The 21,209-nt window shown below is 40.0% G+C and overlaps 2 protein-coding genes across 4 annotated transcripts in view; both read left to right on the plus strand.

Annotated features, from left to right (window-relative positions):
* The window catches only part of MCU (mitochondrial calcium uniporter), a 92,610-nt gene extending 78,557 nt beyond the window's left edge, over positions 1-14,053 (plus strand). For 2 of the 3 annotated variants that reach the window (XM_034062578.1, XM_034062580.1), the window contains exons 3-8: positions 3,729-3,899; positions 4,317-4,421; positions 7,676-7,836; positions 8,313-8,516; positions 10,730-10,846; positions 12,129-14,053. In XM_034062578.1, the coding sequence (XP_033918469.1) occupies positions 3,729-3,899; positions 4,317-4,421; positions 7,676-7,836; positions 8,313-8,516; positions 10,730-10,846; positions 12,129-12,260 (890 nt within the window). In that variant the 3' untranslated portion in view covers positions 12,261-14,053. Of the gene's footprint in view, positions 1-3,728; positions 3,900-4,316; positions 4,422-7,675; positions 7,837-8,312; positions 8,517-10,729; positions 10,847-12,124 lie in introns of all 3 variants that reach the window. The other variant, XM_034062579.1, reaches the window with a different exon arrangement.
* A 166-nt stretch (positions 14,054-14,219) lies between these two features.
* The window catches only part of OIT3 (oncoprotein induced transcript 3), a 29,655-nt gene continuing 22,665 nt past the window's right edge, over positions 14,220-21,209 (plus strand). The window contains exon 1 of the mRNA XM_031053276.2: positions 14,220-14,277. The gene's annotated coding sequence lies outside the window, so the exon portion shown is untranslated. The remainder of the gene's footprint in view (positions 14,278-21,209) is intronic.

The following is a 21,209-nucleotide window of genomic DNA, read 5'->3' on the forward strand; positions in this document are numbered from 1 at the left end:
TGTGGGGGCTGTGTGATGTTTTAACTTTCAGGCTACTGTCTGCCCTGTTAACTTCATTTATGTAATGAAAGTGCAGTGCATACCAGCTACTTGCCCAAACAGTTGAAAGCACTATTTGCTGCAGTAAGTTGTGAAGGCTTGGCAATTACGTTCATTTATTTGAATTCTGGGACAGCTCAGACATTAAGCTTTTCTGATAAAGGTTTTCATAACATATAGCAAAAGAATGCACTGGTGGAACTTAAAAAAATATCAGTGTATCTGAATGCAAAGGGGAAACAAGCAGCTTTGAGATCATTGCCTGCTTAACATCTGCATGCTGTACGCAAAGGGTAGAGCATTTATGCTGACTGACACAATCAGTTAGTGAATCCTGTCCCCATTAAGGCTTGTTAATAAAGTCTGAAACCTAATAAATTAAAGGATTTCAGCACAACTGCTTACCCTGCCAGGATAGTGTGTGCAAACACAGAGTACTGGCTGCTGTGAAGAACTCAAACACCTGAATGCTTTAATAGGTAGAAGTGTAGAGGACACATGTAGGGTTGAGAGGATAATTTGTGTAGCTAGTTGCCTGATTTGATTTTACTTCTCTTCACATTGTGCTTGAATACTTGTCATTTCTTCCAATAACTTTCCCTTTACCAGTAGTAAATGTTCAACACTGACTTCTTTGGCTTCAAAGGGTTTTTACTGTACTTTTTGGCCTAGGGTATTGCTTAAATTATTCATATGTAAGAATAGAAATCTTTAAAAAATACTAATAACCTATGACTGGTGCACATATGGTTGAGTCAAACCTTTGTGATGCTTGGATGACATTCATACCTTAAGGGAACCTCACACTTAATATAGTGTTTAAAGCTTTTGAAATCCTCCATGATCTTATTTAGCAGTATCCCTGGTCAGGTTGTATATCTGTAAATGTAAGTGAAATACAACTTGTATAAAAATTACTTTTTTTCTTGTTCTCTGCATTTAAATAGTAGCTTAAAACGTAATCAGTGAAGATTAACTAAAATGCTAGCTGTATAATTAGTGAAATGCCAAAATGCTTTGCGCCCTTAGTAACCTGTAGTTGCCCTCATGCAGGCAATTCACAGGGCTATCGGAGCAGATGAGAATGAGGCAGAAGGCCATATCACAGTGTCTTGTTTGATAGCTTATAATGGAGGTAGCTGTTGCTGACTGTTAATTTGTGTTACTGACATGTCCTTGAGATTTTTTTCTTTGCCTCTGAGCTCTTTCCTCTCTAATGTAGGAAAAATCTGATCAGACATTACTTGTGTAGGAGGTGATGAGAGAATCAAACTGGAATTACGGACTTTCCTTACTGGTGAATTGGGATAGAAAATTACTTCTATGAGCTTTTTATAAGGAAAACAAACCAGCTGTAATTCCAGATTTACTGAGCTTGTCTTCTGAAGAGAAATAATTTGGTCTGTAACATTTTAACAAAGCTGGAAATCCTAGAGAAGTCTTTTGTGTGTTCAACCAGTGCTGGTGGTTCTTGGTGCAGTTTGACCTATCGCATTTGTCACTGTGGTCTCCATCTGATCTGTGGAGGATTGCTCTAAACATGGCATTGTTGCAGCTGTGCTTTTTGGGGATACACCAAAAAGTGTGTATCCCCAGTAGAAGAGATAATATTTGCATTATCTCTTCTGCTCTACAATAAATTGGCTCACTGCCTGTATGATCAAGTTAGCTTTTTAAATACAGAATGTTTTTTGTGTCCTGTAGTAATGTACGCAGACCGTAAGTTAATGTTGTATATGCGGCTTGCAGAACCAATGAATTCAATACTTAGGTGGTTACTTTAAGCTTCTAAACATGTTGATCATTCCTTCTGAGATTGCTGTCACAAATGTTGCTAATCTTAATCTGTTTCTTAAGTCTTTTGCTCAAATATTTGAGTTAAACAATTTAAAAATCTGATAGCTGGTGTCATAACAGCTGCTGCTAAGGAGCTTGAAAGTATGTCTTAACTGTCCAAATAAATTGGCAACTTCCTTGACTTTTTTAGTAAATATCTGACTGTTGTCTCTGAATTTTAAACTTTGAAACACTAAAGCTGCTAAAATCCTGTCAAGTGTCCGAGTCTTGAGAATAGGCATTTATAGGCTCACGGATAATGGGGTCTCTCAGGATGTTTCAGTCATCTGAGTTGTCTATACTTGGTCACTTCCACCTAGTCTTTAACAATGACATGAAGACCTCTTTGTCAGCACTGGATAGCAATCTCATGGAAGAAGGGAAAAAGCTTTTGTAGGGTTGATTCAATTCAGCAAGGTATATGACAATAAATTCAAAAGTTTGAGTGAACTGTTCTGGCTTTGTAAAAGTGTACTTGGTGCATCATTCCCCAACATACATGAGCTTTCTTTTCAGAAAGGCATGTCTTCCCAAGACTTGTCCTAATACACAAATGATCCTGTGATAGACAAGTTCATAATCTGGCAGCAAATCACTGAATGGGGAGGTATAAAGGCTGTTGGTGGCAGAACTTTATGAACAGTGGCATACTGAAAAATAGTTCCCTTTGGTAGTTAAAATGGCATTATTTGCTTCTGTTTCTACTTGTGTTGACTTCTTTGGCCAACTAATTTTGTTATCAGCTGCTTAAATTTACTTGGCATTTCAATACATGAGTTAGATGAGTAGCAGACTGTGTGGTCATGTAGCTGGCCAAGGCTACCACAGGTGGGAATAGTAAGCCAGATGCAGCCAGATGCACAGTCCTTCAGACATGGCAAATGGTTTGTACAATAAAGACCTTGCATTATTACGTGAAAAAAATACATAACAATCCAAAGTAAATTTTATCTTAGCAACTGCTGCGTTTGGGGAAAATCTTGACTGTGACTCGGCAGAGAGCTTAGGGAATATAAACTTTTTTCATTTCTACATATAAATATCCTGGAGCACACAGAGCGAGCTGCTTTTCTTTCAAAATAATAACTAGCTTATAGTTCATAGAGGTCACTACTATATGTTGTAGAAAGATGCCCTGAAATCCTGAAGAATGCTCTTGGAAAAGCTCCTGACAGCACTAAAGAAATGGAAAATGTTGCTTTATCTACACCTAAGAAGCAATGTCTGTCTTCTGAAGTACAAAGTGTATTGATCCCATGAATTTTAGATGAAATAATCTTGAAACTTAAACTCAGAGTGCTGTTCTTAGAACCTCATATTCCTGACTGCTCTCTTAAATATTTGTTGTCTCAGGACAAAGGGGAGGAAAGCAAAACTAAACAAGAATAAAAAGGTTTGAAGTAGGTCCTTCCTTAATGTTTCCTAATATATATAGTCTGTCTTTGTGTTCTGGGCTATAAATCCTGATAAATAGCACAATGTTTTGTCTTCCAGAGTCCAAAATACTTCAATTGTCAAAAACTAACCAAAGCATAGTGTGCTGCTGTGTTATGGCTTTTAGATATCATGTTGCCTTTAGTATACACATGATTGTGCTTAAAGCAAGTATCTCTTACTTTTCCACAAAACACAGAACACTTGGCAAATGTTGTTAAGTTAATAGGAGTGGAAGCCTCTGACATCTCTCAGTTTTTCTTTGATGGACACATCTCTTGATAAAAGATAACTAATAAACATAGTCTGGTTTATGTTCAGCTCATAACTATGTTTGCCTTTTTCTCTCTGAGACATACCTGTTACAAGAAGACATGTTAATTTTTAGTGATAAACTTTTATTTTTGTCTTCTCTGTAGAAGTGACGGTGGTTTACCAAAATGGGCTACCTGTGATTTCTGTCAGTCTTCCATCCCGGCGTGAACGTTGTCAATTCACGCTTAAACCCATCTCGGACTCTGTTGGTGTGTTCTTACAACAGCTGCAAGCAGAGGACCGAGGAATTGATCGGGTTGCAATCTACTCAGCAGGTACTGTTGTTTACAAACTAATTGATTTATCTGCTTGCCAGCTATTTTCATATAGCGTTTTGCTTTTTAAGTAGAAGCTTGCTATGCTGTGAGTTCTTAGACATTCCTGAGAAAGTAGAAGCTAGAAATGCCATCTCTGGAGGGGATACATTACTCAAAGTGTGCAGGATGAAGGGAACTGCTTTTTGTAAGATGATCCAAATACCATATATGTAGAAAAGCAGCTGCATGCATAGCTCAGTTAGTATTTGCCATGTAAGGTCTTCCAGTATATATATATCTATCTTGAAGAGTGTTGTTTGTGGGGAAAATGAAGAAGTCCAACAGCTGGATTTGGGATGGCATTACAACTTGGTCACAGATTGTTTAGGTACTGTGTTTCTATTGCTTAATGAGTCATCTGTGCTTGCTTTACAGATGGCACACGTGTCGCATCCTCCACAGGCATAGATTTGCTTCTGCTGGATGATTTCAAACTGATCATTAATGATGTCACATACTATGTTAGACCGCCAAAGAGAGGTAAACCAGCCTGGTTCTGGTAAACATCAGAAATTTCAGCATTCAGTTCCCTGTTTAACTGTAGCAGGCTTTATTAACTTGTTCAAGAACATTAAGTTTTATTTCTAAAGGGAACCTTGCAGTTTCTAATCCCACCCTTGGAGTCTAATTTAGTGATACACAAGTAATCAGAATAGTCAGTAATGAAATGTTAATATTCATTCTGTTCGAAACCAGTACATGCTAGAGGAGTAAATAAAGAAATATAATTTGTTTTAACTTCTAAATTTTTTCTGAATGTTCTCTAGTTACTGAAAAGTAATTTAATTTAACTCATTCAAGGAGTATAATGCAAAATAGGAATTAGATTTAAATTTACGTTATGTGATTTGGGAGAATGTTTTTTTTTTCCCCCTCATCTGACAGTTAACCCTTGTTTCCTGTTAAGTGTGGTACTTTGAATATTGCCAATAAACCTCGAAACCTTGTTAACTTAGAAACAGTGAAATGAATGAGACCATGCTCTTACAAGGTTACATTACTAAGAAGTTCTTTACTGTAAGGGTGATGAGGCACTGGAATGGGTTGCCCAGGGATGTTGTGAATGCTCTGTTCCTGGCGGTGTTCAAGGCCAGGTTGGACAGAGCCTTGGGTGACATGGTTTAGTGTGAGGTGTCCCTGCCCATGGCAGGGGGGTTGGAAGTAGGTGATCTTAAAGTCCTTTCCAACCCTAATAATTCTATGATTCTACTAAGAATCAGATAGGAAGGGAAACAAACATATTTTGAATCAATAAAAAAATCCTTTTAAAAAAGGAGCTTTGGACACTTGTGTAGTTTTTGAGATATGAAAACTGTCAAGAAGCCTTTGAGATGCTCCAGAGTTACTGTCAGAGGCAGGAACTTGGTGTTTTTGTCTGCTGTCTATCCTTTCCCATACGTAACTTTATAGGCGTCATAAAGCGCCAGGTTCTTGCAAGTCTATACTTGCCTCTGAGGACTTAAACAAAAGAACTGGTTTTGGAAATGTTGTTCATCTTGTTGCTTGGCTCACAGATATTAGTGGATCTTTGTCTACCTTATTGTTCTGTTGTTGTTGCAGGCAATAATGTGGAGTTTGCAAGCAGTATTTTTTCTAAAAACCCTGTTTAGCCCTGTAGACAGCAAACAAAATTAGGAAGGATTTATAACTTGACTTGCATGTCCAGTCAAGGTGAGATGGTGTGGAAATACCTTCCTCTGTTTATCTGGTGTTTTTCCTCAGTGTTTGGGCTTTCCTCTGGTGAAGCAGTGGATTACAAATAAAATAACTCCTAAAGCAGAAGCTGTGAGGGAGCTGTTAATGTTCTGTTTGTGATCTTGACAAGCATGAATAAGGCAACTTGTTAAAGCAAGGTAATCTATCAGATATCAGGAAACTGACTGTATCTTTTGAGTCTGAGACTACCCTGAGTGAGTGAGTGACCTCCAGAAATACCTGCTGATATATGCCATCTTCCTCGGCAGATGTAGTTAAGTTTCCAAGGACCTTTTTGCAAGGAAAATAATAAAAATAGATTCCAGCATTTTATTATACACAATATGAAAATACCGAGTAAAAAGCAATTTGTCTTAGGAAGCTGTATGCAGCCTTTTATGTGCAGTGTGTGGGAAAGCCTGGAACTGGGAGCGCAGCCTTGGGTGAGATGCTGTTTCTTATCTTTGGGTTACACTTATTTCCACTAGAGAGAGGTTTTTTTCCAGACTTCTTAAAAGCCTCTGAACAGAAACTCTGTTAAGACTGGATATTTAAATCACTAGATATCACACACACAAACAAGTTACCCTCTGCTGACTGCTCTGTCATCAGTGTGCTGTTTTCACATGCTTAGAAGGCATTATAAGCTAGAGAAGCAGGGTGAGGATTTTAACAAAGTATCTCTTCTAACTGTTAGCCCCTGGAAGCAGGTGGTGATATCCAGCCTTACTGGTCTAGTCTAATTTTTAATACAACTAAATGAAAATGCGAACATGGTGTCTATTTCTTCATTGGAGAAATTGGTGTCCTGAGGTAAGGCAATTCATACATCCCACTTGCCTGCTGTTTGAGAGAGCAAAATCTGTGTCAGTGAGTTGGTATGGTTTTCAGTTAGGTTGCTTGCATGATATACTCATTGTGTGCTGGTAGGTGAGCTCTGGGATCACCTAGGCTACATGAAATTGCCACCTAAGATTCATTTGCCAAGGAGATTTCTATACTTAGTTTGTACTAAAATGAATGTGCCCATAAATAGGCTCTGAGATTAGTTCTGTTAAACTTTTCAGCTATTGCTTTTCCATTTATGTAAAATCACCCTGTGTATTTTGAAATGGAAATGAGGAGCACTGTAATGCTAAACACTAAATACTTTTTGATGGTCACTTCAGTAGAAACGTGGGGTTTTTCTTCATAGGGGAACAGGAGCCCCCTTTAGCTGGGAGGGGGATATAGTGTGCTTTTTGTGCCTTGGCACAGGCAGCTGAGACACTTTTTTCCCCTGATCTGCTAGTATTAAAACTTAAGCTGTTCAAGTCTTTGTAAAATATTATTTTGAGAACATAACCTAAAGTATAAGCCCAAAGAGGCTACAGAAATTATTTTTATTTGACTAATATAAGTACTTTTGCTTGAATTTGAAAGTTTGGTGGTTTTTTGTTTTTTTTTCCATATGGAGTGTGTAATACAATACCACTAGTCACAACTCTCTTACAAATTTATTTTCTTTAGGAATCTTCTTTGCACTGAAATGGGGGGATAAAGGCAGTTTCAGTTAGTGACTCTGTTGCTGTCACTGTTTAAATATGGTGAGGGAGAATTTAATTGCCCTGTAGGCAGCACAGGAGGAGGGTGCCCACAGAGTGTTGAGAAACAGTTCCTGGCATTGGTGTGCAACAGAATTATCATAAGGCTACATGTTCTGGGCCACTATTTCTTGACAGCTGGTGTGATGGATCATACTAGTTTACTTGTTCATATGTCTTCAAGTCTTAAATATAAATATGGGATCAGAAGTAACTGTTGATATCTGAGAAGCTTAATAGTATCTCTTGTCCTTATTCTTATCAAATTTTAGGATGATCCAATAATAAAGCCTATTCTTCTGAAGAAATGGCATGTCTTAGAGTTAAGGTGTTCTTCCTAAGACTACTTTGTTGAAAAGATAGCTTCATATATTTCCTGTGCAGACTAATAGCAGTTTCTGAAGAGTACATGAGAAATTCTGTACATATAAAGAAGTCTCTTTTTTTTTTTCCTAGAGCTCTTAAGCCATGAAAATGCAACGACGCTGAATGATGTCAAGACATTGGTTCAGCAGTTGTATACTGCCTTGTGCATTGAGGAGCATCAGCTGAACAAAGAGAAGGAGCTCATAGGGAGACTAGAGGAATTGAAGGAACAAATAGCACCGCTAGAAAAAGTGAGAAGTTTCTTGTTATATTTTACTTAACCTCCAAATGCAACCTCAGTTTATTTCAAGATTTTAATTTGGTCCCTGGTATGCTTCAAATAGTTCCAAGATCACTGATGCAGAAGATACACCAAGTGTCTACCAAACCATGTCTGTTTCTGGTTTCTGTGGAAGTATCCTTTTTCCTGGATTTATATAAATGGAAATTAACTTGGTGTTAAATAAAGACTGAGGCTAATGCAGCAGAATATCTCTGAACATAGAAAAATAAATACCTTTGTGAGGCATCCAGAGGATGTTCAGAAGAAAATATAGATGATGGCAAGATACTAAAGGAGAAGTCTAGATTTGTCTGCATAATCTAGATTGAAATCATGTTTCAAACCACCTAATATAAATATAAGGTGCTGTTTTTACATTATCTCTGAATGATATTAACATAATTATTTTTGAGAATGCAAGGTGTGTGCTTCTGTCTTCTGCAGGTAAAGATGGAGCTCAGCAGGAAAGCAGAGAAGAGGACAACCTTGGTGTTGTGGGGAGGCCTGGCCTACATGGCCACTCAGTTTGGGATTCTGGCACGCCTCACCTGGTGGGAGTATTCTTGGGACATTATGGAACCAGTCACCTATTTCATCACCTATGGTAGTGCCATGGCAATGTACGCTTATTTCGTAATGACTCGCCAGGTAGGACTTACTGTGCTGACATTGACACTTCAGTAGAAGACTTTGTTTGAGCTCTTCTCCCTAGAAAAACAGCAAAACTGTGCCTTTTAAAAGTGGCTTTGCCCCTTCCTTATCTTGTTTGAATCTAAATGCTACTTGATTTAATATTTGCTGTCCAGGATGGTGGTGTATGATTATGTGGTTTTCTGGTGGTGGTCGTTGCTGTTTTTTGGCTGTCTTGCCTTAAGTGCTTATGTATGTTTGTTGATTGACTGCTTTAGCTATAACAGGTGCATCTGACACACAATGGCTTCTGCATGCACACACGTGCAGCCTCCCATGTTGACTTGCACTGGAGTTTTCCAGTCAAGTGAAGCTTGGACTAGAAGCTTCTGGTCCAAGTGAAGTGCTGTGATTTATCAGCCCAAATGAACTATGTGGGTATGAAGTACCTTCTGAGCTTTAAGGAAGTCCACCTTTTTCATGAGTCCCTGACCTTTTTAAAGAGGCTGAAGTTCAGGGATCTTGTTGGAAATGCCTTTGTGTAGGTATTTCATACATCTGGCTTCAGAACCAGGTGAAGGATCTTTCTCTGCGTCCTTATAGTTGTAATAGACTGTGGATCTTCTAGTACATGGTTTGTCTCACCACTCAACATTTAAACTTCATAACATTTTCGAAATGATAAGGGATGGAGAGCTCGAAGAGTCCCTGCTGCCACAAGACCATCAGAACAAATGCTGCAGGGTTCTGTCAGCTGTGTTGTTTTCAGGGGCTGAGAACACATGGGCCTCTGTAAGCCCTGCTGCAATTGTCAGAGTTCAGTTGGACCTTCTGCCATATTTGAATCCGGATTTGATTATCATCTGTGATCAATTAGTACGTCTTCTGCCAGACCTTAAGATCTTAGTGTTTCATGAATGGCATGACTCTGAATGCAGCTTTTGTCCACCTGACAGCCTTGATCATTGAATGCGTACCCAATACAGAGGCTGTGTAATGTTCCAGTGCAGGGGAGAATTAACTTCAGCAGCAGACCTGTGCTTTGTAGGGCTTATGTGGGATTTGGTGTGAACAGCTCTGCTGTTCCAAGTTATCTGAACACTTTAAAAGGCTGTGACTTTTTGCAGCAGAGTATCCTTGGCAAAAGCTGTGGTATTGGATTTTTGTTCTCACTTGCATAGCTTGGTTGAAAGATGAACCCATGAGCAACTATTGTTGCTTTAATTAGCTATTGCATGTTTGTGACCTTAAGAACGTAAAGGCCATCTTACAAAGTCTTTCTGCTGGTATTTATAGCTGCTTTTTTTTTCCTCCCCTTTCTCCCTACAAACTCGTCAGTATTGGAACCCTCAAATGTGTTAGTTTTTGTTCTTTCTGCATGGGAGGATTCACACTTTAGGACAGCAGGAAGGTGATGGTAACTCACTGCTGGCATGTGATATACTAGCAGAGAAGCAAACGCCTGACTGTACTGGGTCTGGCTGGGACGGAGTTAGTGTTCTTCATAACAGCTGGTATGGTGCTGTGTTTTGGATTTGTGACCAAAATTGTCCTGGTAACACACCAGTGGTTTTGCTGTTGCTGAACCATGCTTGCACAGCATCAAAACCCTTCTCTGTTGTTCCACCCTCCTCACCGCCACTTCACCCCCAGGAATAGGCTGGGGGTGGGCAAGGCATTGCAAGGAGATACAGCTGGGACAACTGACCAAAGAGAGATCCCATGCCCTATAACATCATGTTCAGCAGTGAACTGGGGAAGAGGGGTAGGAGGGAGCCTGGGGATGGACGGATTCTCTAAAGTAGCTGTTGCTTGGAGACTGGCTAGGCATTGGTCTGCTGGTGAGAGATAGGGAGTGATTGTGTTTGCATCACTGTCATCCGTGTGGGGTTATTTGGTTTGGGCTTTTTGTTTATTTGTTTGGGTTTTTTTTTTTCTTCTTTATAAGGAGTGAATTGTCTTTATGTCAATTCTTAAGTTTTTCTTGTTTGTTGCCCTTCCAGTTCTCTTCCCCCATCTGGCTGTGGAGGAGTGACTGGTGGGGGCTTAGTTACTTGCTAGGGTCACCCCCACCACACTGGGTGAGCTTAGACAATGCTCTCTGGTCATGTGCCTTCACTGACAGAAACCAGTCATCCTCCCAAAGCACACCTGAGAGATACTGTACTAATGTTATCCTATTGCATCCTTTTGTGGCTTTATTTGTATCTTCTCTCCTTTCTTCTTTTTAGGAATATGTTTATCCAGAAGCCAGAGACAGACAGTACTTATTATTTTTCCATAAAGGAGCCAAAAAGACACGATTTGATTTAGAGAAATACAATCAACTCAAGGATGCAATTGCTCAGGTAACGAGAATTTTTCCAGATATAAGGCAAAGAAATTGCTGTTTGCTAGTTCTTCTATTAGTTGGTGTACCTCAAACAAGAATGGATATATCTTGAGTTTTCAGCACATTTTCTTGTTATAGCCCCAGTGCAATCACTGAATTGGCTTTGATATGCCCATGAATAGACCTGCTGGATGTGTAAATGAACATGGAACAGTTGCCTCTATCTGTAAGGGCCTTTTAGAAATTGCTGGCAAGTCTTGAGTTGCTTCAGGCATTTCATGCCTCAGAGGAGCCTAATTCAAGATTTCCTTTCTTCTCAGCTCCCACACACCAGATGGATTTAGTGAGGAATGAAGACTTGCATCCATTCAGTTCATGTCTTCCTGACATGGAGCACTTCAGTACACTGGTTGCAATCCTGGAAAATAATGTTAGAAAAATTCAACTGTATTGTTAGATGCAATGGGGACACATTTCTCATAATCTGGAGACAGACACGCTTGGCAAACTGTCCACACTGTGGATCTGTTCAACAAAGGAGTAGGGTAGAGATCTTTCCTCATGTTTGAGAGTCTTTCTGCAGAAAGATTACATGAATAGAAAAAGCAGGGCTACCACATTCTTTTTCACTGCCCCATATCATTCTGAGGCTCTGGAAATGACAGGGTAGGATATCCAGGGCAAGGTGTGTTCTCCCCCTGCTTTGGAGAAGGGGCGGTGCCAGGAGGACAGGGAAGTCAGGGCAAGGCTCTCTTGGTTTAATGAGAAAACCCAGAAAGACCTCAGAGTTTTCTCATTTCTCATGCTGTATTGAATATGGATACCCTTGGGTGGCTATATTTTTGTGGAGCTTTTCTTGTAGAATCAGCCATTCCCCTTAACCTAGTTAGGTTGGAGTTTTTTGGTGAGATGGTTTGGTTTGGTTTTAGTTGTTTTAATATTTTATTAAAAAATAATTAAATTATCTTAAACATTTTAAAAATCTGTTTTTAGATAAAATTTTTATTTTAAAAAAAAGATTCCAGTGAGCTTATGGGAATCAAATATTCCCTACCATATTCTTTTTAAGTGGTTGCATGTAGACAAGTTTAGAGAAGCACAAAGTAAATGTCTTTTAGTGCTGAGAACAGTTTTCCTAAATAGGAGCCTGTGACTTTGCTTTACTTCTTGAATGCTTCCCTCCTGGGCAAGAAAAACAAAGAAATACAGCAAAGCTTTCCATTCTGTGAAGAGGAGCTGGGCTGGTGAAGGTGTATTGGGAGCTTGTTCATTATAATGTGTCTTTTACTTTTAGGCAGAATTGGACCTTAAGAGGCTTCGAGACCCGCTGCAGGTTCACCTGCCCATCCAGCAAATTGATGAAAAGGACTGATCAGCAAAGAAGCTCTGAACCCCGGCAACAAAAACCTGTTCATAGCTCGCCTTTTTAATTAACGTATTGCAGGTGGAAGCTGGGAGGTGGTGTGGGGGTGGAGGGTTTTTACCTTTAATCAAGACAAAGGACTGCATGGGGGGAACCTCTTAAATCCGAAGATGGGACATGGTGGAATGTTAGTTCTGAAAAGGGCTTGGCAAATAGTCCTATTTAAAATCTGTCTGAATGGCAATTGTGTACAAATACAGGATTGGGGGGGGTTCATGAAAAGAATGTAATGCTGGGGTGTAGGGGTGTCTTCTTCCAGCTTTGCAGGGTCTGCCACTTGATAAGACACCAGCAGCCTGCTTAGCTTTTTAAATTTTCCTTTACCTGATTCAGATCTCTTTCTCTCTCTCAAAACAAAATAAGGAGGAAAAAAAAAAGAACCCAAGCTACCTGGAGCTATGGCTGGTGATCAGAACTTGCACTCCACCACCATTAACACGCACACTTCTGATCAGACCGGGTCTCTTTTTATAAAGTTACTACAAGACTGCTTTCTACTGGAAAACCGTGAGCTTTCCCTTTCCCAGCCTACCCCATGTGCTCCACTGACTTCCTCCTTTGTTTATTTGTAGCACATATTGGTTGTAGCCAAGTGAGAGAAGGAATGAATTTTCTTCTGGACTATTTGATAATTGCTATTTTGGATTATTCCATAATAACTATTTAAACTTTGTGTCCTAATGCCCTTGAGCTCCTAGTGGCAGCATTGCATGAGAGGTTTTTATATTCAGTCTTAAAGGGAGGGAGATTCCCCTCTTCCTACCCCAGATCTAATAGCCACCTGGACTATGAAATTATGAAGGCTTAAAGGATTACGAAACTGTTGCAGAATCATGACTTCTGCTTTTAAAAGGACAGTTTTTGGATATGGAATAATTAAACTTGATATTTGACTGTTTGTGTAGTGGGATAAAAGGTCTCATATATGGACATTTTCTGTACCCAGTCTTTTTTAAAGCCTGGGGCTCTTACAGTGCAAGACACAGAATGACTCCAGTTCTCTAGCACTTTCCCCTAATTAAGTAGCTTTAAATGAACTTTGTGTTCACAGGTCAGAATTTCTTAGGATTGGCTAATGACATCTCTTGTTCTTAGCTAAAAGAAATAGAGGAAGGAAAGTCAGCCCATTGTCCTCTCTTCTAGCCAAGGCTGGCTGATTTCTAAGTAGATAAAACATCTTTCCATTCAAAGCATGTCAGTCTATTTTAGCATCCTGCTGATAAATACCGTGGAGACAGGATGAAGGTGGGAGAAGGGCACTAAGCTTGGTATGCACAATGGCTGGCTGCTTTTTTGATGTTTCACTGCTACTCCTCACTGTCATGGAAAGAGGCTTCTGGTTTTTTGGAGTATTATGTTTAAAAAAAATAGGAAAGAAGAAAACAAATAGTTATTAACTAGTTGCCAGGTGCCTTGCAGATGTGGAAACACAGCTGGGATTGCTGCCTCTTCTCAATGGCATGTTGGACTGAATGGGTGCATGTTTCTATTTTTTTTTCCCCTTCCTCTTTTCCCTCTGTCTTTCAATTTACATTGTGTGATTATTTTTTAATCTGTTTTATCCTGTTTGTGTGATGAGTTTTAAAGGGAAAAAAATGAACAGAATCCTGTAGCTGAATCCTTGGTGTGTGTTTGGGATGAGGGAGGGAGCATGGAGAAAAGTCCTTCTTTACAAAAAAAAAAAAAACAAACAACAAAACAAATAAAACCTGAACATGTGTAAAATCCTGTATCATTTATGAAATATGTATAAAAGAGCAATGTACTTCTGGAACAATAAATAACTATTCAATTTTTGAATCAGTGCTCTTGAATAATGTTATTTTCCCCAGCTGAGAATATTCTATGTGTGGCAGCTGTCTCCTGAGTTTCCTTCATTTCTTTTTGTTTAGGTTGTTTCTTCTTGACATGACTGAGGCGGTGGTGATGCAGATAATAGCTTTCATGAAGAAGCTCGGATGGAGATCTTGCTGCCATGCCTAGCTGCATAACACAGGGATCTCAGGAACAGTTGAGGTGGTGAGGTAGAGATACTGGGTCCAGCAAAGATCTGCCTTTGTTTGCCCTGTATAGAGCTCCATGTGGAGGCTGACAAAACCTGGAGATGTTTGGCAGGTTGCAGGATAAGAATATATATGGGTGTGTAATGCTCAGCAACCTAAAAGGTACCAAGTGGTGTCAATGCGTTTCCTTATTGCATTCAAGTGCTATTTCACAGGAAAACTGGCGTTTTAAACTTCTGTTACTTTCTTTCTGGACCCTTAAATAGCTGTAGTTAGATTTGTCATAGTGACCTATTGGTGGTTCATTAACTTTGGGAACTGGCAGACTGTACTTTATCCTAACTTGATGGGATGGTAGAATATGTTTGGTGTCAGGTTTCTATCATGTCCATTGACTGTTTAGCAAAAAATAAAATCCATTATTTTATTTTTTAAAAATTGGTTTTTAAAACAGCCAACTCTTTTTTTTTTGCTTATTAAAGTTGGAGGAGAGGGGCTGGAAGCTGCTAGTTGTGACCTACCTTTAATCACTGTTGAATTTTAGTTCAGCAATGCTGACAAACTCTCTTCTTCCAACCAGTCCTTGACTGATGCTGTGTACCAATGAGCTGCTGCCCTCCCTAAACAAACTGCTTGGATCAGTTGCATAAGAACTCATTTATTTTGGTATCCGGAAGTGAAGACTTTGACATCTAGCACCACAATCCCTATTTTGAAAAGAAAATGCTGTGACAAAGTTGTTCCTGCACATGCTTTAATGTTGGTCTAGGGACTGTTTGAGAAAAGGAGTAAAGTAAGAGTCTGCAATTGTACCCTGAAATATGGGCTATCCAGTGGGTCTCGTTAGTCTGTACCCCTGGAAGATTGCTGTCTCACTCCTCTCTGCACCACCAGGGCATGTGGTCTCTGCTAGGGATGGATGATGTGCCATAAACCTCAATCTTAGATCTCAGTGCTTCCCTTCTTTTGTTGCCCTTGAATGCAAACATTGAAGGGAAGCATGATGTTTGATTGCTCTCCAAATACACATGATTGTATCACAGTTGTACACACATCAACACTTCAACAAGCTCTCTTGCAGTAGCTATTTCATACCAAGGAGTCAGTCAGGTAGTAGGCCCCTGTCCCACCAGCAGCACTTTAAGAGCAGGCAGTGCTGCCTGAATCTTAATGTAACACTGTGTTCATAAGACCATATGAATGATAAACAGCAACGTACATTGCAGTGTTCGAATGCTGCTTTTTCTACCAATTTTCTTGGTGTTTTTGTTTACCTTCCTTCCCTCTTTTTCTATGGCAGAGTTCATATAAATACATGTCAAGTTCAGAATTGTCTGGAGAAATGTATTAGGTTCCCTTTTGCCATGCCTGTGAGGCTTTATCTTGCAAGCTCTCCAGGAGAAGTGTTCATGGCTCCTTTTTCCTGAAGAGCAAGCAAGAAATCCTTTTCCCTCTGTAATCCTTCCTACCTGACAGTGATGGTGATCACCTTGTTGCACGTTCTTACATTTCCATGTTGGCTCCAAGAGGGTTTGCACAATTTGCTGTCAGACCCTGGCACTATGTCAGTCAAGTGAAGCTGGCTGAATTGCCCTGTCTATTTGAGCTAGTGGAACAATTTCTTTGATCTCTTAGGGGTTTTTTTTTGTGTGGAGTTGTAAATGCAAGCTGCTTCCCTCTGTGCCACATTGTATGACTTTCTTTTCACATAAGATGATTTCGAAGTATGTTTTTACCTATCCCAAGACATTATAAATATTTTCTTAAACAAAAAACCAAAACAAACCCAAAACAACAGTTTTACTTCTATACAGACATTTAAGGGGTGAAAAATAAAATACAGGAATGGAAATTAAACTTGCAGTATATCTAAGTCCTGAAGCATGAGAGAAGCTGGTGTTATGCTGTGTCATTGTGGCTCTGTGAACTTGTAAAAGAAGATGGGTTCTGCTCCTGTTTCTGCCCTGACTGGTTGTGTAATTGTGGGCATACCGTCTGTGCCCTAATTCCTTCATCTGGAAACTGAGGATCCTGGATGATACACTGGGTTCTGCAGGACCTGTGGAAAAACAGTCTCAAAACACTTGAGTTCTGCATCACAGAGCTCGACTAAGGGAAAGAAAATAACTGCTACTCTTCACTAGGAGTTATGTACTTGCTTGATTTTACCATGGTCTTGGTGTTTTACTACTTCTGTTGAGTTTGCTCATACTTCACCAAATTCATGCTCACTTCCTGATCGCAAGAGCCCTTCCCATTGGCACCAAGTTATGGGACAAGTTGTTTACAGCAACAGTGTCTATCTTTGAGTCCTTGACTTATGTGCAATCCATCTCAGCAGCCTGTCAAGGCTTATTGTGAACATACATCCTAAAATCAATTGCAGACAAGGGATCTTGTTGTGTGTGTCGGTTTCTCCTTTCTCAGCGACAGGAAGCACTGATTAGCTCTTCCGCCTTCTCCTTCCAGACAGGCTGTAGGAGTTAGTCCTGCTTTAAGAACTGTTCTTCACACAACTCACTTTCAGCAAATGCTGATGTGTCTTGAGAGGTGGCTATAACAAAGACTAGGCCTGCTTCAGCAAACATCTGACACAGAGCATCTTTATTCATTAGTCCATTACAAACTGTATGAGGCTTTCCAGCCTAACCAGTGCTTTGGAGAATTCATGTTCCTTGTGTAAAGATGGTAAAGCCCTCCAAATCTCTGGGAAGGGCAAGAAGTGTGATTGCTGCCTACAAAATTAGCATCCTTTCTTGCGTTAAGTATCCAGGTTTAGACAGCAGCAGGTTTACAAGATCCTGTCTCTTGGGTACTAAAAATAAAATCCTAGCCCCCTACTTTAATATTGCCCTCTCTCTTTGTACCTTTTAACCCATACTGTTGACTATTTCTAGGAAATAAAAACCAATCCTGAATCTTCTTGCTTGTTGGGTAGTCAGGCTCCCTTATCTTTGGAGTGGGAAAGCAGAGGTCAGGAACAGTAGATTGACCAGAACTGCCAAGAGAGTGCAGACCCTAAAGCACCCAGAGCATTCAATTGGAATTCTGTCCTCTATCTCAGAGGTTCTGTTTCAGGAAGGGTTTTAGTTTGTTGGGTTTTTTTTTTCCTCTTTTACCCTCTTAGCTCCAGCTCCTTGGGGCATAGATTTGCAGTGGCCTACTCTAGTACTATTGTTTATGAGGGAACTAGAGCTATGTATGTCACCGGAAATAACATACAGAAAAGAGAAAGTGCTGATAGAAGAGTTGTGCCCAGTGCTTCTTTCAGGACTGACTTGGTCTTTGTCTTTCCTGTAGATTCCCAAAGTGTTTAGAGGCAGCACACTGAATCTTCTCTAAACTCCTTCCTTGAACTAGATGTTATGGTGATTTGGAATAGTGTTATTTCTGGGGATGGTGGGGCATCTCCTGCTTTTATCCATTTTGAAGAGCTTGGGCTTTTTTTTATGAAACCTTTGAGGCTCAAAACTGCTATGATGTAGTTTGTTTCCCTATGTTAATTGTCAGTTGTCAGTCACACATAACTGTCAAAATGTTACCAGTGTCAGGGCTAATATGCCACCTACAATAGTAAAAGCAGCTGGTAATGAATTGTTTCAGAGAAACACACACACCTCTAACACAAATAGAAATTCAATTGAAGCTTGTCAGTTTTATTTACCCAGGGTCTTAAGTATGAATAAACCTCTCAATGAAAATGGCCAAGTATAACTTCCTGTGGCTTGCTGTATTATTCTCTGTTCAATTTTAGTTCTGGGAATTCACATAATCACCTTTTGAGGGTTATCTGCCTTGCTAGCTTTGCATAGTGAATTTGCTTCCTGTTATAAAAAAACACTTCTGGTACTGCACAGCTGTCAGCATAATATAGCCACAAAGACTTATGTATACTTTTTTAATTATTATTATTATTTTAATTTTTTTGGGGGGGGAGCAATGGCAGTCATTTATAACACTTTTTTTATTGTTCCCTAGAGTCATTCACCACTGAAAAAGCCTCCTCTTTGGGGTGGAGCAGAGCAGCATATTGCACTTCACTGCAAGGGGAACCCCCATAAAAAGAGAGGCCATTGAGAACTTTTGATAATGTATAATCCCTACAAAGCAGGCAAAGGCCTAATTTTGTCTCATGCAAACTCAATATGAAAATAAGAAAGCAATTTTTTCCTTACTGGGTTTTGAAGCTACCACATCCATCATCCTTGACATTATTCTTTACACTAGCCTGCTACAGAAATGCAGGCTACAAAGGAAATGGGGAAATAGCTTACACTTGTTTGATTGTGCAATTACTGTATGCTTACCTGTACTTCCTTGCTCATGGAGAGCTTTTTGCTTGCAGATGATTTTCTGGAGAACTCTTTGACTTGTTCATAAGCAGGGAGGGACCTGTACGTGTGTATATATAGAATCATAGAATAGTTAGGGTTGGAAAGGACCTTAAGATCATCTAATTCCAATATATGTTAAAAACACAGCTTTGAATATTAAGAGCTACAGCTACGGGGATGAGAGGGAAGATTCCTCTCTGCTTATTCATGTTGCCCTTGATATCTCTCACTGCTACTTGTGTGCTTCGTTTGTTTTGGTATAAATTTCAGTGTCCTACATCTCATCTGTAGCTAGGGCTGATGGTTATGACCTGTGACTCAATCTAGTTTGGTTTCAACTGTTAAGGCAGAGAGGTTTTCAGTTACTCAGTTTTGTATGGAAGTTAATTCAGTAACTTTGGCTTTCTTGATTGCTCATTTGTTGAGGTTTTTTTTTTTTAAGACAGAAATCATAAAACTGCTGCAGAAAAATGCCCTTATTTGCCTTGTTTGATAATTTTGCTGCAGTGATCAAGTTATGTGACTAGGAGTGGAAAGGGTCTTTGTGTAGCATAGGAACAGTTTATTTCTCTGTGGGACACCAGTCTTTCATTTTGACTGATGTTCCTATTGTAGCTCTGCTCCAAGCACTCATCTGCAATCTCTACTCGGAAGGATCAGTTCTCCTCCTTTGGCCACTATTTCCTGCAGTTAAGGCACTCTAGCTGGTGTTTTTTGCCTGTGGGGAGCCATGAAGTCATATGACTAGTGGAAGGAGAAGAGATAACAACAAGCACCCATCTGTTGTTCTTTTCCATCCCTTCGGGATGTCCGGGTGTCCCTGGTTAGAATTCGTCTCCAGATAAGATATAGGGAGGTGTCACTGTGGGGCAGTCAGGCCAGAAAACAATAGCAGGTTGAGTCCAAAAAAACAAGATTGATCAGTAAGTACATCTCTGTTGTCAATAAGGGGCAGAGCTGCTCTGTGAAGGTCAAGGCTGGAGCTGTACCCCACATCCCTTCAGCTTCTTCCTCTGATAAACTTCTAGGAAAGCCATCACACTTGCTCTTCAGAAAGCTTGGGATCAGAAGCTCCACTGAGAGGAAGGCTGCAAGAGCCACAGGGTGTGCAGGGTCTTTCAAGCTTGTCTTACTTGAGTGGTAACTGTTCCTTGCCTGAGTGGGATGTTTCAGTACTTGCTTTTCTGTATCTGCTTCATTATCCAGTTGCAGCCAGTGTCTTCGATGGGTGAGTAAAGAGGCATTGCCTTCAAACTTATTTGTGTTTGTCATCTTGAAGATTCATGCTGAGCCTTGATATTCTTAGGTGAAAGACTGGAAGATGTGACAAATTTTCTTTGAAGGTGGTGTGAAATTCTTTCCAATTGGAAAGATCTTTCTGTCACATAGCGTGAAGCCTCCCATATTGAGAGAATGTCTACTGCCAAAGCACTGTGGGATTTTCCTCTCCCTTCAGAGGAGAGACTCTATGAGTAGATATTATGCTACTTTATCACCTGCTTCTTTGACAAATCTTTACTGAATTTAGTGTCATAATGCAGTGCTGCTCATTTCATTGTTTAGTTGTGCCAGAGCAGAGAACTCGAATTGCGGAATACACACAGGATTAATCTCTCTGCAGAATGGTGGACTTACAAATGCTTGCTAGATTGATTTGTCATCCAATATATATGCTAGCATGTCAGCTAGAAAACTAATGATATCATCAAGATTACAAATTGAAAAGCTTTACTTTGTAGCTAAGGCTTGTCAGGCTGAATTGCTCAGGCCACACAAGAAGTATTGGAGAGGAAAAAAATTGGGCCAAGAAAAATGAAAAACAGGGAGCTGGAGATAGTTACATGTCTTGTGCGGAACGCCCGTGCTTTTGTTGTTTTGGGAGAAGAGATGAGAGGTTGATTGCTTCTGTATTTCTGAGGATTTTTTTCCTTAAGAACTCAAGTTAGTTTTCAGTAAACTGCTGCCAAAGACTGCTTGGTGTCTGCGGGGAGTGTGGCTTGGGGCAGTGCTGGCAGTCTGAGAGTGGCTGTGAGGATCAAGTGCTCAAAAGAGCACTGTCTGCTTTTTCTGCTTGTTTGTGTCCCCTTCACTCCTGCCTGCAGCTTTCAGAGAAATAAAATATGTGAGGGTATGCTACCCCATTCCTCTGAAGTGCCTTCTTCCTGCTCCCTCTATACATCTCAGTGGATTTTGTCTTAAAATTGTCTTCTGAACGTTCAGGAGACAATATGATCTCCCTAAATGAGTGGTTTTAGAGTCTGTTTACAAAGGATATTTCATAAAGTTAATTACACTGTATGAAAGCTAATGAGTGTGTATTTTTGGTGCTGCCCAGCTGGGAAGCTGACAGGGCATTTCTCACTTCACCTCATTTGGCTTTTAACAAAACTAAAACGTTTTAATCTTAGTCAATGGCTTACCATAAGGCCATGCCAAATCACCTTGTGGAAACCGAGGGAGTTACACTAAGGGAAGCCCAGAGGAACTTCTGTTTAGTTGTGTGCAGAGAAAAGGCAAGGACCTATTCTTTCCTGTTGCAAGAAGTCAAGCAAGCTTTTGGAGGATGGGATTCATCAGAGCTGCTGCTGTCTGTGGCTAAGGGGAGATGCGGAAAGGCAG

This window comes from Melopsittacus undulatus, chromosome 4 (genome assembly GCF_012275295.1).
Source record: "Melopsittacus undulatus isolate bMelUnd1 chromosome 4, bMelUnd1.mat.Z, whole genome shotgun sequence".
NCBI lineage: Eukaryota > Metazoa > Chordata > Aves > Psittaciformes > Psittaculidae > Melopsittacus > Melopsittacus undulatus.